At 39.9% G+C, this 16808-nt stretch overlaps 2 protein-coding genes across 8 annotated transcripts in view; one reads left to right on the top strand and one right to left on the bottom strand.

Annotated features, from left to right (window-relative positions):
- QTRT2 (queuine tRNA-ribosyltransferase accessory subunit 2) overlaps positions 1–3996 on the bottom strand; it is a 32101-nt gene extending 28105 nt beyond the window's left edge. For both annotated transcript variants that reach the window (XM_009200016.4, XM_017955171.3), the window contains exon 1: positions 3706–3996. The gene's annotated coding sequence lies outside the window, so the exon portion shown is untranslated. The remainder of the gene's footprint in view (positions 1–3705) is intronic.
- CCDC191 (coiled-coil domain containing 191) overlaps positions 3963–16808 on the top strand; it is an 88674-nt gene continuing 75828 nt past the window's right edge. For 3 of the 6 annotated variants that reach the window (XM_031663026.1, XM_017955165.2, XM_017955166.3), the window contains exons 1-4: positions 4013–4199; positions 6596–6634; positions 9851–9992; positions 15542–15685. In XM_031663026.1, the coding sequence (XP_031518886.1) occupies positions 4110–4199; positions 6596–6634; positions 9851–9992; positions 15542–15685 (415 nt within the window). In that variant the 5' untranslated portion in view covers positions 4013–4109. Of the gene's footprint in view, positions 4200–6020; positions 6134–6595; positions 6635–8290; positions 8362–9850; positions 9993–15541; positions 15686–16808 lie in introns of all 6 variants that reach the window. The other 3 variants (XM_021934071.1, XM_017955167.2, XM_003893944.5) reach the window with 3 other exon arrangements.

The raw sequence follows: 16808 nt of genomic DNA, 5'->3' as shown, positions 1-16808 counted from the left end.
TATAGGTATGTATAGATAGGAAACATCATACCGTCTGTCTATTCTCTGTCTGTCTGTCTATCTATCTATGTATCTATCTAGGGTTTCGATCTATCTATCTATCTATCTATCTATCTATCTATCTATCTATCTATCTGGAGTTTGGAACCATTTGCAGTTTCCAGCATCCACAAGGGGTCTTGGAACATACTCCCCACAGATAAAGGAAGATTACCAAACAACCAATCTCAGATTCTCCAAGGTTGGACACAAGGATTCTCTAACAGTATAGAGGCAGCCAGACCTGGAAGCCCAGACCACTGGCTTCCAAGACTTACCTTTCTCTCAAAGACTTCTTTGTTTCATCCTTGTGTGAAGAAAGAATGAACATATTCTAGAAGTTCCCATCTTTTAACAAATGAGTCTCAAGTGTGATTAATCATCCACTCGGTCCTGAAGGCATCTTCTCTGTTCTTTCTCATCTCCCCTTCCCACTCTTTCCTCAACTGAAGAAACAACTTTCTTCATTCTTAACTGAAAGTCTGTAATTTGAGGTCCTTTGTAACTCTAAAGGACATTGGTCACCATGTTCTTAGAGGCAGGAGATGGGCTCTCCTGTGATATAATGCTTTAATCCCAAATTTAATTCTCACAACTTTAAAGATGAAATCCAAAATCCTCAGCTTAGAATACTGAACCCACTCAGCCAGCTGGAGAGAAATACCCACTTGGCTTTCTCTACAGTGAACGATTTTGGTGCTACATACTCACTTCTGTTGTTTGGGGCTTCATAAAAGTTCCACCCTAATCACAGTAACTTAATACGTAACTGAAGAGAAAAGTAAGGAAGGAAAAGCAGATGACTGGATTTAAGAAAAAGTATTAGAATAAACTGCCATTGTCAGTGATTCTGTTTTGTGGGGATGAATGCAAGTATTTTAAAATCTGAGGAAAACATCAGATAACGTACTATACTTCAACTGGAAATCAATATTAAAAAAAAAATGGAATTTTGTCCAGAGCTGGAAGAACCAAGTCTTCCTTTCTTCATTCACTGTTCAGATTATGGTAAATGTTTTTTATAATTGCACTTCTTTTCTAGAGGCCAAATACAATAAATTGTTACTATGAAGTAATAAAATAGTACACACACAAACACATATTCATATACATATTTTTAAAAACATGCTTTGAGAGTGATTATTTCCTTTTTCCCAAAGAAAGTTCAAGAAACAGATCAACAGGCTCCAAAACATTAACTCGTTTTTATTTGCCTTTACCATGATCCCTTCCCTTTTCCTTTATTGTGGGTCTGTTCTAATACTTCTGGTGTCACAGATGGCATTCCTGGGGAAAGTCTTAAGGAAAAACATTAAGAGTGTAAAGACAAATGACAGGCTGTCAGTGGATCTCTACCTTTACAAGGACTAACGAAGATTCCCTGCACTTCTGGCAACACTATACCTGTCCTAACACTTCCAGTGCGACCCACTACTCTTCATTTATCATGAGAGAAGGGATTTCTAAATGTTTCCTAGCTGGATTCTCTACATACTGTCATGGAAATGTCCAAAATTTCCTAAGGCAAAAGGTGAGAAGAAAGCTGTATATATAAGTGCACGTCTGCATCTCTTACCCTTCTCCCCCACACATGTACCCTTTCTATAATGAATGGTATATGCATAGAAAAATGTCTGAAGGACTTTTAAACAATGTGGTGCATTGAGCTGACTCAGAAACAACAGAGAAATGAAGAACGCTGGCCGGGCACAGTGGCTCACGCCTGTAATCCCAGCACTCTGGGAGTCCGAAGCTGGCGGATCACCTGAGGTCAGGAGTTCGAGACTAGCCTGGCCAACGTGGCGAAACCCTGTCTCTACTAAAAACACAAAAATCTGCCAGGTGTGGCAGCACACGCCTGTAATCCCAGCTACTCTGGATGCTGAGACAGGAGAGTCACTTGAACCCATGAGGCAGAGGTTGCAGTGAGCCAAGAACATGCCACTGCAGTCCAGCCTTGGTAACAAAGCAAGACTCGGTCTCAAAAAAAAAAAAAGAAAGACATGAAGAACGCTACGATTCCAAAAAACAGTAACTGAAGACTTTTCCAAGGCATTCGGAAATCCTTACACCATTTGGTGGGGGAAAGAGATAATGATGACGTTAAACTTTGTTGAGTATGTGTGTTAAAAATTCAGAAGTAACTGTTAAACAATTAATGACAGAATGCATAATTTCCAAACTCACTGGAGAGGGAAGTGGGAAAATAAAGAAAAATGGATTAATCTAATAAAAGGCAAGAAAAGAGACCAAAAAAAGAAATAGAAAACACAAAACAAGATGGTAGAATTCCAAATGTCAGTAATCACAATAAAAGTTAAATTAATTTCACATATAGAAAGACATAATAACAGCAATTAACATTTATTGGGTATTTACTATGTATCAAGCACTGTTCTTTATATATTCACTCCATTAATCCTCATATCAAATGCATAATATAGATGCTATTATTATCTGCATTTTATGGATGGTAAACTGAGGCTGATAAAATCACCAGCTGGTAAGTGGCAGAGCAAGGGCTTAAATTATTGAAGTCTAGTTTTCAACGCTATACTCTAATAGGCTGGGAGCTTATGAGAAGTTCCATCTGGTCCACAAGCACATTATAATCAGTTACCATTTTGCTATAGTGTTCTTGTTCTTTTCCCTTTCTCCCTCCCGCCTCTAATCCATCCTCCCAGTCTCTGCAATCTTTCTCCATTCTCAAACATTTAAACATACTTGCATATGGAAGGGAGTGTTTTGGTCAGGGTTTGCTTTTACAAAAATGGAAACATACTATAATATATGCACTTCTCTGCAATTTGCTTTTCTCTCAAGAATAAACATTAGACGTCTTTCCTGAAGAAGAAACATAAAGCTAACTTACCCTTTTGAAAAAAACTACTTCGTGATACTGCATAGTTTGTATGAACACAATTTATTCAACCACCTTTCAGATAGACCAGTTACAGAGCTGGTCCTGGGATCGCTGCAACAGTCCGAGGACATAGCTTCCCCAACCTCATTCTCACCAATTTCAAGTCAACTTTAGTTTACATTTCCGGGCAGAATGCTTTACATACATTTATTCTTAATCATTCCAACACTCCAGTGATTCAGGTATTATCGTCCCCATTTTGCATGAGAAAACACGGTCTCTGAGTTATTAAACAAGTTGCCTAAGGTCACATAGCCACAAAGTAGCTGAATCCAAAACTCTTGTTCTAAATCTTTACTCTGCTTTATAAGCCCATTTATCACCCCAAATGGGCTGTCTCTGGAGACACCTCGGCTCAGCCAATAAGTCAGGATTTATCTTTGCTCCATGGGCCATCTCCATGGCCCCAGACCTCCCTAGGCACCTAGCTCAGAGATTGAAGATGGTCCCACCCTCCCATGGGCAGTTCGGAATAAAAATTTCCAACTGAGAACTCTACCCTTGAGCAGAGGCTAATCGAAAGGGACCCTTTTATCTCAGAGGTGTCGGCGAGGCTTGCACGATTTATGAGAATCTGAATTTACAGAAGCCAAGATGTACCAGAAGACCCTTAAAAGGGAAGGGGAGGAGACATGGCGGGAGTACTATCACTGTTACTGCAACACAACCAGGAAGCGTCTGGGCGCGACGCGACTCATCCATTTCTAGCAGCTCCCACACCAGCAGGGCAAAAGGGCACTTACCTGCCAACAAACTATTCGATTCTTTTAGTGTTCAGACCCCTCAAACTCTTCACAGTTCACTACCACGTGTTAGGCTTGCAGAATTCTCTGCCCCCAAATCACTGCCTGCAGTGCAGACCCAATCAGGGAGTACTGCGTCATCATTGGGCGCCAGAAAAAAAGCAAAGCCGACATTAAAGCGAGCCTTGATGACGACAAGAGCGAGGGCCCTCTGCCGTTGCTATGGTAACTGAGCCAACGCGAGCGGCCTGCGCAGAGCTTCGTGGGAGTGGTGGTTCGACGGCGTCCTACGCCTGCTTTCCTTGCGGGCGTAGGAACTACAATTCCCAGCGTGACCCGGAAGCTGCCCTGGCAGAAGAGCGGTTGTGGCAGCTTTGGCCGAGGTTCGAGCTCGAACTTGGAAAATGCTAATGGCGCCTCAGGGAAGGTCCTCCTCAAAGAAAAGGATGGGGCTGAATCGCTGGAAACGGTTCACAAGGAAGCCGAGTCCCCAGGTGATCCCAATCGAGAGCTTTGGAGGGCGGGGACTTGCCCAAGGGGCGGGGCAGTCAGGAAGCCAGTCGCGGCCCCTCTGTGCTTCCTGCCTTTTTATCCTTAGCTGACACGCCCCTGCCTTAACCGCCCCAAAGCCAGCATTGCCCTGAGTGAAGTGCTCTAGGATCTCTGGGGTCTGGGTACATTACGGCTTTGGTGGGCCAGCATCGTGGAAGAACTGTTTCTAACGCTTTTCTAAAACCGGAGGTGTCTGCTAATGCCCTTCGAAGTGAAAGGACTTTGCAAACTCCGTTCCCCCTTAAATTTTAGGAAACTTCTCGCATATTTCTTTCTCTCTCTCTCTTTTTTTTTTTTTTTTTTTGCAAATCTTGGGGGAATTGATCTTTATTAACGGGGGAGAGCTTCACATTAAATACCCTGCCTGTATTCCTGCCCCTCCACTTTTACGTAAAGTAAATAAACTCAGGAATGCCAGTGGATATTGAATACATTAATACTTGATTCACACAGGAATTTCTAAATTCAATCAACATGCAAAAAATAGATTCTCTCCGTGTCTGTCACCCATTTGGATGCATTAGCACCTGAAGATAAGAAAAAACTGATAACCCACATTTTAAACTTGAAAACATATGTGACATGTGCAAAGTCACAGTTGCACCGTGTGTGCTTTCCACAGACTACCTTTTTAACAGTCCCCAAACGGATGCTTAAAATCTAAATGAGAGTATTAAAATGGAGAAGCTTCTCAGCTTTCAGCTACAGAGCAGTTTCAGCCGCTGTTTTCACCTTTAAGTTACACTTTCCTAAATAATATTCTGTAGATGTATGTGGCCTTTGTGAGGGCCCCAGGCAATTGTTCTTGCAATTTATTCTAAATTTACCAACTAAATGCATTGGACATATTCCACATGGTAAATATGTTGCCCTAGATACTACAGGGCACAGGCTGGAGCATTAGGGAGACTTGGAAACTGAGGCTGCTGCTATTTCAATACATCAGTTGCATGATGTATTGAATCCAAAATAGGTTATGGATATGGACTTGATGATGAAAGTTAAAAATTTAGAATAATTTCTTAGGACTCCAAAAGGAAGGATTTTTCCTGCTAGAGCTCATTATTACTGCCTAGAGAGAAAAAGGGGAAAACATAGGGTTCTTTCAAGTCCAGTTGTGTTTTAATTGGATCAGTTCTTTCTTTGTTGCAGTGACAAAATTATTAAGCAGTACAGCTGCGTTAGTTATCAGTAAGATGGTTTGAAGGCATAGTGTTAGGTAAGTGAAAGAGAGTATTATATTTTTCCCACCTCCATGTGTCAACATGCTAGTTTAGATATCCCCTTATTTTATTATTATTAATATTATTATTATTTTAGAGAGCATATTTGAGTAAGAAGCAATTTATGAACTGGGAACACAACCAAAAGAGATTTAGTACTCCAATGACACATCATCAGGATATCCCCTTATTTTAAAAACACACCTGAATTTTTAGTAAAGAAGATAACTCTATTCGTTAAGTGACTATTAGAGGGAATTCTGCAAGCTTCTGGGTGTTTGTTTGTTTTTTTAGTAGATACGGGGTTTCACCGTGTTAGCCAGGATGGTCTTGATCTCCTGACCTCGTGATCTGCCCACCTTGGCCTCCCAAAGTGCTGGGATTACAGGTGTGAGCCACTGCGCCTGGCCAAAACACACCTGCATTTTTGGCAAAGAAGATAGCTATTTGTTGTGACTATTAGAGGGAATTCTGCAAGCTTCTGGGAGTTACAGAGAGTGAAGAAAGGAAATGTCCTGATGGTTTTACTTCTAATTTCAGATTAATACCTGACTGATCTGGGTGGAAATTTGTATTTTCTGCTTTGTAAAACAGTAGAAGTCAGATTGATTAACCCTCAGTTTTTATTGGACCAAACAAGATCCCTGATCTAGGTAAGATGAGAAAGCTTCTTGCTACAGGCTACTTATGAAAGGAGTAAGGAGAGGAACACACCCTTCTTTAAGCTAAAGATTACTTGGATAATCTGGCTAATTAATGAGTGCCTTTTTTTTTAATGAGTAGCTTTATATTTATCATTTCTATATCTTGACTCTTAACCCTAAGGAGGTTTAAAAAAAAATAGCAGTGCCACAGGGTCCTATCCCAATTAAATCACAGTCTCAAGGTGAGCCTAGACAAGAAATAAAAACAATGTCCCAGGAAGGCTTCATGTTTTCTCCTCATACTGCTATTCTGTGTCTTTTATTGCTAATCATGCTGAACTTCCCACTGAAATGCTTTGGGGAAATAATAAAGGACACTGTTCCATATGCTTTAGTCAGAAGCATAGATTTAAATGGCAAAGTTGATGAAGATATTGCTGTGTATTAATGTCCTATATATGTTATCTACAGCCTGCTTTTGGTCCTGACAATGTGGAACACTGGATAAAGGTAAGGATATTTCAAATTTAGAATAAAAAGATAATTAAGAGTCGAGCATAATCAGATGGAAAAGAAATATGAGTAGACCTCCACTTTGCACATACTCTGCTATTTTTGTTCCCACATGACTATGTAAGTTGCCTTACTTTTATACTTTTTAGTATTTTTTTGTCATAATTCTGTTGCCTCTCATGAAACCATTTAAGTAGGAATGACAAGAAAAGAGGTGTGTAGACATCGTTTCAAATGCCATGAGTATCACTTGAAGAGGATTAAAGGAGTTGGGAAAAGAAGCCTTGGGAGAGGATATAGTGGCCTTCCTCAGATGTTGGAAAGACTTCACTGTAGTTACAATAACATAGGGACTAATGGGTGAAAACTACATGTGCATCACAAATAAGAATTTTCTAATGACTAGTCCATCCAAAAGTGGACTGGGCATTCTTATGGAGATGTGTTTTCTACCACTGAAGCTATTTTAATGGACTCTAAATGGTCACTTAATGTTAGGCTAATGAACAATGTGTTTCAGGATTCAGTGAAGTGGGGATTGTGTTAGATAACCTCTGACATTTCTTACAGGCCTGAGATACGTATTTTTGAGTCCGAGTACCATTTAATTTGAAAGTACCATTAAATCATTCCAGGTGTGTGCTTCTGAGTGTCAGTTTGGCAGCTTGCCATATTCGATTCATTGTGTACCACATGTATCAAAATCATGCAACATTTTCCCTGGAAAGACCCTTCTGACAGTGTTTTGAAGAGTGATTACTCATCTAAATTGACATGCATCATGAGCACCAGATCCTAGATAGATGTAATAGATCCTAGGCCAAATGTAATAATTTTTAGCCATTTATTTATTCAGCTGGTATTTGAGTGCCTACTAAATACTAGCCCACTGTGTTGGGCATTGGAGCTAAATCAGAGCAGGTACAGTCCCTGCCCTCCCAGGGTTTACAGTCCAGTGGAGAATAAACAACTTACCTAAAGCTCATGAGAGAATTAAAGATGTAATGAAAGTATGTGGTGAGAGGCACTAATTTAAATGGGGTCTGGGCAAGCTTCCTGGATACTGCAGAAAGCCTGACTTAGAAGACGACTAAAGTGGATCTGCCATCATGAATGCTAGCCTTTAGGAAGACCATTCCGCATTATCTAGTAAGATTAGCTTGCATGTGAGTGTTGAGAGTCCCAGTGCCAGTATACGATAGGATGGTAAGTACTATGGAGACAGTCAGAGCAGAGGACGGGGAGAAGGAGAGCTGGAGGAGAGCGTTTACAGTTTTATATAAGGTGGTCAAAGAAGACATTACTGGGAAGGTGACATTTGAGCAAAGGCTTCAGGAGGTGAGGGAAGGAGGCCTATGGGTATCTGTAGGAGAGCAGTTCAGCAGTTCAGGCAGAGGGGAAACAAGTACAAAGGCCCTAAGCTGGGGACACACTGAGCATATCTGAGGAGGAACAAGCAAGGAGGTCCATGTGGCTGAAGTAGAGTGAGCAAAGGGAAGGGTAGCGAGGGGCTTGGAAAGCTCACAAAGGGCTGCGTGGCAGGACCTGGAAGCTCATTGTAAGGACTTTGACATTAATTCTGATTGAGATCAGGAACCATTGAAGGCTTTTGAGTGGAGTTGTGACATACATGATGTGGCTTTCATTTTAAAGGAGTCATTCGGTGCTGTGGTGAGAGGCTATTCCAGAAAACCTGTCAGGAAATTGTTGTGCCTTGGACCAAGGTACTAGCAATGGAGGTGATGGGAAGGGGTCAAATTCTATGTATATTTTAAAGATAGAGTCATCAGATTTTCTGATCAATTATAGGTGGGGTGAGAGAGAGATAGATTGGATTAAGGACTCCAAAGTTTTCACCCTGAGGAATGTAGTTATCACTACCTGAGTTGGAAGAAACACAGCAATCATGGGAGAACACAGGTTTCTGGGAGGGGGAAGTTAGGGGTTAAGTTACAAAATAAATTTTAACTTTTTTTTTCTTTTGAGACAAGAGTCTCACTCTGTCACTCGAGCTGGAGTACAGTGGCACAATCTCGGCTCACTGCAACCTCTGCCTGCCGGGTTCAAGTGATTCTCATGCCTCAGCTGCCCAGGTAGCTGAGATTACAGGTGTGTGCCACCACACCCGGCTAATTTTTGTAGTTTTAGTAGAGACAGGGTTTCACTGTGTTGGCCAAGCTGGTCTTGACCTCAAGTGATCCACCCGCCTCGGCCTCACAAAGTGCTGGGATTACAGCATGAGCCACCGTGCCCAGCTTTAAAATTTATTTAATTAAATTTATTTATTTTGAGACACAGTCTCACTTTGTCACCCAGGCAGGAGTGCAGTGGCATGAACACAGCTCATTGCAGTCCCAACGCTCTGGGCTCAAGTGATTTCTCCCACCTCAGCCTCTGAAGTAGCTAGGATTATAGGTGTGCACAACCACGCCTGGCTAATTTTTTATTTTTTAACTAGAGGTGGGGTCTCACTATGTTCCCCAAGCTGGTCTCAAACTCCTGGGCTTAGGCAGTCCTCCCATTTTGGCCTCCCAAAGTGCTATGATTATAGGCATGACCCACTGCACCAGCCTAAAATAAGCGTTTTTATTCTGTGCAGGTAAATAAAAACACTAAGGCAGTTTGCCCACTTCTGCTATTTCTTCCCCCAATCCTGCAAATTTGGTCATGTTTTTACTAGACTCTTGCTGTTGAGTTAAAACATTCTAGATGGCTACAGTTAAGTGACTCTTTTTATCGCAATTTTATTGAACCTAATATATGATTGCCTAATATAAGATGGGAGGTTTCCTTCAGGAGTACTAATTTGCTGAAGTGTGGTTTACTCCACCTCTGGTTCATATTCATATGCAAGTCCTAAGGGCATGAAAACTAATAAAATATATTTTTTATTTAAAGTAAAATATCCATGTCTCAGGATCCTATCACTAATACCCTAAACAAAAGTTATCTAAATCTTAATAACCTTTTGTTCAAATATCAAAATTGTGAACACCTGTTAGAACTTGGTAAAATACTGCAATTAATTTAATGTATATGAAACCCCCCAGAATATTTGGGGGTAGATGTTTAAACCTCAAGAGTTTCTCCACAAATGGAAAGATGAACAAATCTTAGTAGTTGGTAGAAAATCAGATTATTGAATAGGAGAGAAATTCTCTAACTGAACAAATTTGTTGTCTTAATGGATTTTTTTTTTCTGTTATATTGAAGAGAGTGGAGAAAGCCTCAGAATTTGCAGTGTCAAATGCATTTTTTACTAGAAATTCAGATTTACCCAGAAGTCCCTGGGGCCAAATCACAGATTGGAAAACATCTGAGCAAATAGAGGATCATGATGAAATCTATGCAGAAGGTAAGAGAATGCATTTTCTGCTGTAATATTAACAATTCTTAAAGCATAACCCCATGATGCATTTCAAAGTAGAGAACGGAAGTTGTTCTTATTCTTGTTCTTAATTTCCCTTTCTTTCTACTCTCCTGAAGCTATTTTACTCTGGAATTAACTCCAATATTACAAGTAAGGATATACTTAAGCCTCATTTTGTTGCCCAAATTAGAACCACATCTAGAGGTGGTTTGATACAACAGCTGATTAGTGAATGCTGTAAGATGTTAGTCCTGTGACAAAGATGGTAGCAAGTTAATTTGATCAGATATTATACAGATAATTTGACTACAGTCTATAAATCAGTTTTACTCCTGATAAAGAGACTCTAAAAACAGTCTAACCTTCCTATGTCCCAGAAGCATTTACTCTTCCGGAATTTGGTATTTTCGTTACTGATGCCCTGAGGAACTCTACCATTTAGGGATGGAAGGAATCAGGAAGGACCAACAAAGGAGACTGAGAAAGGGAGGCCACTATGGTAGATGGAAAGTCAAGAGTGTGATGTCCTACAAGCCAACTTCCATTTGAATTCCTTATGTCTCCAGTTATTCCATTTATTTCTTCATTTTTTCAACATATATATACTCTGTGCTAGGTACAATTTTAGGCACTGGAAGTACTGGTTAAGAACAAGAGAGACAAAGCCCTTTCTTTCATGAAATATACATTTCCTGTGGGAATAAAGAAAATTTTACAGTGATCCAGTAGTAAAAAGTCATTCAAGTTCAGACCTGAGTCAGCGAGGAGCAGGGAGTCAGCTGAACAATGTGATGGGGGAAGCATCCAGGCAGATGGAAAGGGAGCATGAAGTACAGACAGGCATGGTGTGCTGCAGGAAAACCCATGTGGCTGGAGCATCCCCACAGAGAGAAGCTGGTGGGAGTGAGGAGAGGGCATGTCACATAGGGCTTTCCAAGCCTGGGGAAAGAATTTAGATTTTACTCTGAGTATGACAGGATAGAATTGAAGAGTTTTAAGCAGAGGAGTAATATGACAGTTTATAAAATATATGAAGGATGTAGCAGGGCGTGGTGGCGGGTGCCTGTAATCCCAGCTACTTGGGAGGCTGAGGCAGGAGAATCACTTGAATCTGGCAGGCAGAGGTTGCAGTGACCTGAGATCTTGCTATGCACTCCAACTTGGGTGACAGAGCAAGACTCCATCTCAAATAAATAAATTAATTAATTAAATATAGGAAGAATGGATTATAGGGGAGAAAAAGAGAGGAAAGGGCAACCAGTGGGAGGCTGCTGGCAGCAGTCTGGGTGAGCAGTAACGATGAGTGGTTTAGAGTGGTTGATAGTACTGGAGCTAGAGAAAGGAGATTGTTTCTGAAATTAGCTTGTCTGATCTTGCTCACCTCACTTCCCACCCTGCCAATACAGACACACAATATACTGTAACCTGTTAAGGGTTCTGAGAAGTCCTGCAGTTAGAAAGAAATGTTTACTTGCCTCGTTTCCCATGCTGCCTAGACCATGAACCTCTTTTTATCCTGAAATCTGTATATTATCCTGAGAAACTAGTGATTCACATTAGGAACATGGTTTGGTGTATGGACAGAACAGCAGTGGATAGAACATGGTTTTCAAAGGTTGATACCATTTTTTCTCATCTCATCAACTATATTAATGTTCTACAAAAAGTAGTGTTCTGAGGAACATACTTTGAAAATGTGTGCTTTAAGGTAGTTTGTATACTTCTCATGTGGTCCATCATGAGGTATTCCTACAGTTTAACCCCTCCAAGGGAAGTTTTATTTGTTTTTGGGGGTACTTCACAGTAAATCCCCATGTACCAATACATATCATTTAGTAGGTATGAATTATTTTGCATATAAATTATTATACACATAAATGTTTGAATTATTGTACACAAGGGCTACTCAGTAAATATCTTCTCCATTTCTCTACCTCCCCCTAAAAGCCAGTAGCATTAGTTGCTAGTATGCTTTTAACACGTCGTTTATATTACTCTGATTTATTTTTTCCTATTTTATCTATATTAAATGTCTCTTGGCATCATTTAATATAAACACCCCATTCCCTAAGAACTAACTATGCAATAATGATCACAATAATGATGAAGATAATGAGAAAATAAACAAAAGAGCTGTTTAATAGTAATAACAGTGATGAAAGTTATGCTAAAGCAGGCATTTTCCCCATACCTAAATAATTTCAGGAGATTTTCTCAATAGCATTAAGAAAGAAATTCAAATGGAGGTTAGCTTTCAGGAAATAACACTCTTGGATTTTCCTCCTACCTCAATGGCCTCTCCTTCCTAGTCGGCTTTCCTGGTTCCACCTTATCTCTTCAACCCCTAAATCCTGGAGTTCCTCAGCACTCAGTCCTTAAACCTCTTCTCTGTCTACCTTCCTCCTCTGGTAATTTCATCCACTTCTATGATTTTAAATACAGTCTGCGTGCTAAAAACTTCCACATTTATTTCTTCAGCTTGGACCTCTCCCCTGAAATCCAGAGTATTGTAGCCAATACCATATTTGACATCCCTATTTGAATGTCTCCTAAACATCTCTAACCTAACATGTCTGGGACTGAACTCCTGATCTTCCTCCTCAAACCTGCTGCTATCCTTGGCCTTCCCCATCTCAGTAAATGGCATCACCATCCTTGCAGTTGCTTAAGCCAAAAACCTCATAGATTTCTTTCTCTCATGTCCCATATCCAATCCGTCAGCAAGTCATGTCAACTCCACCTCAAAACATTCTTTTCTAGAATCTGACTATTGGTGATACCTCCACTCCCAGGTCCAGGCCACCATCACCTCTCTTGTGGATTATTGTACTTGTTTCCCAATTGGTGTTCCCTGCCTCCGTCCTTGTCCCCTATAGTTTAACTTAATAGTCAAAGTGATTCTCTTAAAATATATCACCTCTCTGCTCACATCTCTCCTGTGGCTTCCCATTGCACGCAGAGTAAAAGCCCAAGTAGCTAGAATGGTGTCAAGACTCTAAGCAAGGGAATTTCAGCCTCAGGACTATTGACATTTTGGGCTAGAGAATTTTTGTGGGGGCTGTCCTGTGAATTGCAGGATGTTTAGCAGCATCCCTGGCCTATACCTACTAGACAATAGTATTACTCCCCCCAGTTATGACAACACAAAATGGCTGTAGACATTGGCTTAAGTCCACTGAGGGGCAAGATTACCCCTGGTTGATAATCATTGCCCTAAACACTCCCCTAAAGATGATCTGCACATTACCCCTCCAACCTCATCTCCTACTGTCTCCTCCTCACTCACTTCTCTTTGACCACACTGGCCTCCTTGCTGCTTTTCCAACACTGTAGATACTCCTGCACAAGACCTCTGCATTTGTTTTCCCTCTGCAGAGAATCATATTACCTTATACATCCTCACTTCTCTCACATTCTTCCCTTCTTTGCTCAAATATCTTTTTCTCAGTGAAGCTTTCTTTTACCTCCCAATTTATTTTTATTATTATTTTTTAAATTTTTTATTATACTTTAAGCTCTAGGGTACAAGTGCACAATGTGCAGGTTTGTTACATATGTATACATGTGCCATGTTGGTGTGCTGCACCCATTAACTCATCATTTACATTAGGTATATCTCCTAATGCTATCCCTCCCCACATCCCATGACAAGCCCCAGTGTGTGATGTTCCCCTTCCTGCATCCAAGTGTTCTCATTGTTCAATTCCCACCTGTGAGTGAGCACATGCGGTGTTTGGTTTTCTGTTCTTGTGATAGTTTGCTGAGAATGATGGTTTCCAGCTACATACATGTCCCTACAAAGGACATGAACTTATCCTTTTTTATGGCTGCATAGTATTCCATGGTGTATATGTGCCACATTTTCTTAATCCAGTCTGTCATTGATGGACATTTGGGTTGGTTCCAAGTCTTTGCTATTGTGAATAGTGCCACAGTAAACATACATGTGCATGTGCCTTTATAGCAGCATGATTTATAATCCTTTGGGTATATACCCAGTAATGGGATGGCTGGGTCAAATGGTATTTCTAGTTCTAGATCCTTGAGGAATCACCACACTGTCTTCTACAATAGTTGAACTAGTTTACAGTCCCACCAACAGTGTAAAAGTGTTCCTATTTCTCCACATCCTCTCCAGCACCTGTTGTTTCCTGACTTTTTAATGATTGCCATTCTAACTGGTGTGAGATGGTATCTTATTGTGGTTTTGATTTACATTTCTCTGATGGCTCGTGATGATGGGCATTTTTTCATGTGTCTGTTGGTTGCATAAATGTCTTCTTTTGGAAGTGTCTGTTCATATCCTTTGCCCACTTTTTGATGGGGTTGTTTGTTTTTTTCTTGTAAATTTGTTTGAGTTCTTTGTAGGTTCTGGATATTAGCCCTTTGTCAGATGAGTAGATTGCAAAAATTTTCTCCCATTCTGTAGGTTGCCTGTTCATTCTGATGGTAGTTTCTTTTGCTGTGCAGAAGCTCTTTAGTTTAATTAGATCTCATTTGTCAATTTTGGCTTTTGTTGCCATTGCTTTTGGTGTTTTAGACATGAAGTCCTTGCCCATGCCTAAGTCCTGAATGGTATTACCTATGTTTTCTTCTAGGGTTTTTATGGTTTTAGGTCTAACGTTTAAGTCTGTAATCCATCTTGAATTAATTTTCATGTAAGGTGTAAGGAAGGGATCCAGTTTCAGCTTTCTACATATGGCCAGCCAGTTTTCCCAGCACCATTTATTAAATAGGGAATCCTTTACCCATTTCTTGTTTTTGTCATGTTTGTCAAAGATCGGATGGTTGTGTATGTGTGGTATTATTTCTGAGGGCTGTGCTCTGTTCCATTGGTCTATATGTCTGTTTTGGTACCAGTACCATGCTGTTTTGGTTACTGTAGCCTTGTAATATAGTTTGAAGTCAGATAGCGTGATGCCTCCAGCTTTGTTCTTTTGGCTTAGGATTGTCTTGGCAATGCGGGCTCTTTTTTGGTTCCATATGAACTTTAAAGTAGTTTTTTCCAATTCTGTGAAGAAAGTCATTGGTAGCTTAATGGGGATGGCATTGAATCTATAAATTACCTTGGGCAGTATAGCCATTTTCACAATATTGATTCTTCCTATCCATGAGCGTGGAATATTCTTCCATTTGTTTGTGTCCTCTTTTATTTCATTGAGCCGTGGTTTGTAGTTCTCCTTGAAGAGTTCCTTCACATCCCTTGTAAGTTGGATTCCCAGGTATTTTATTCTATTTGAAGCAATTGTGACTGGGTTACCTCCCAATTTAAACAACACCACCCATCTTCCATTTCTTCCTGTCCCTGCCTTTTCTCTTATTTACTTGTTGTCTCTTTTCCCCAGTTGGAAGTTTTATGTAAGTTTTATGATGCTAGGGCTTATTTTTCCAGTTTTGTTCACTGCTGTGTTCCAGTGTCTAGAACAGCACTTGATAGGTACTCAGTTAATATTTATTGAAGAAATGAAAACAGTGAATAAAGAAAATCTCTGAAGTAATTGAAATATTTAAAATGTGTTTTTGTTTTATTGTAGCTCAGGAGCTGGTCAATGACTGGTTAGACTCCAAACTTAAGCAAGAATTAGCAAGTGATGAAGAAGGTGATGCTAAAAACACTGTGTCAAGTGTCACTCTTGTGCCGGAAGCCAATGACCATTTGAAATATGACAAGTTTGATGGTAAGAACTTATCTGATTGTTCTAAGTTTTAACATTTAATGAATGTATCTAAGGAGTCTTTATAATTGTTTTAAATAACAAATGATACCTATTTAACTTTTCTGTGTTTTAATTTTTATTATTGGTTTTAATTTATCATAGTTAAATGTAAATTTCTTATGCTATATCTTCAGTAAATTCATGGTATTTTTAAAAATTAAAATATTCTATTACAGTTATCCCTAACTAACTGTGAGGAATTAGTTCCAGGACCCCTGGCCCCCACAGATACTATACTCCTCAGATGCTCTAGTCCTGCGCATATCCTCTCGCATACTTGAAATCATCTCTAGACCACTTATAATACCTAACACAGTATACATTCTATGTAAATAGTTGTTATACTGTATTTTAAAATGTTTGTTATTTTTTATTGTTGTATTGTTATTTTTAATTTTTTTTTCAAATATTTTTGAACTGCAGTTGGTTGAATCCAAGAATGTGGCATCTGCAGATAGGGAGGGCCAACTGTATTTATAATTCTGCTTATAATAGCAATTAATGCTGTTTCAGAGTGCCTCTTCCTCATATATCACTGGACTATTTACTTGGATGCAGACTACATTTAAGTGCTCATATGTCATTTTTAAATTTATAAAATGCTTCTTATTTATCTGTTAGTTATTACTTATAAGGGAGGTTATTACTTTTCTAGTTTTTTTTTTTTTTTTTTTTTTTTTTTCCCAGAGGAGGGAAAAGCCACTATTGTGCACAGAGCCAGTGTCAGACAAGTTAGATGGCTGATGTCTGAGTGTTTATCTAATACACTCAAGGGTCTGTGTATTTTTTCCCCTGAGCATAGGAGTAGTCTTGGTAATGGTGGGGCAGCTCCCCATACATGACTCAGATACCCTTGGTGAATTCACCTGACATCATACCCCTTGTTTAGGACTCTGTAAAATCCCCAGGTTGAGGATCACAAAACTATCAGCTTGTCAAATTAGAAGAATCCTTCAAGACTAGGTAGTCTGATCTACCCTCCTCCCCGACCCAGATAGAGATCATTCTACAGTGTCCCTAACTTGTAGTGACATATCCTCTGCCTGAACACCTCCCAGGAGTGAGAGCCTGCACTTTGCGGGGA

The sequence above is a fragment of the Papio anubis genome, chromosome 2 (genome assembly GCF_008728515.1).
Source record: "Papio anubis isolate 15944 chromosome 2, Panubis1.0, whole genome shotgun sequence".
Classification (NCBI taxonomy): domain Eukaryota; kingdom Metazoa; phylum Chordata; class Mammalia; order Primates; family Cercopithecidae; genus Papio; species Papio anubis.
The sequence above is the reverse complement of the archived record's forward strand: the minus strand, read 5'-3'. Positions and strand labels throughout refer to the sequence as shown.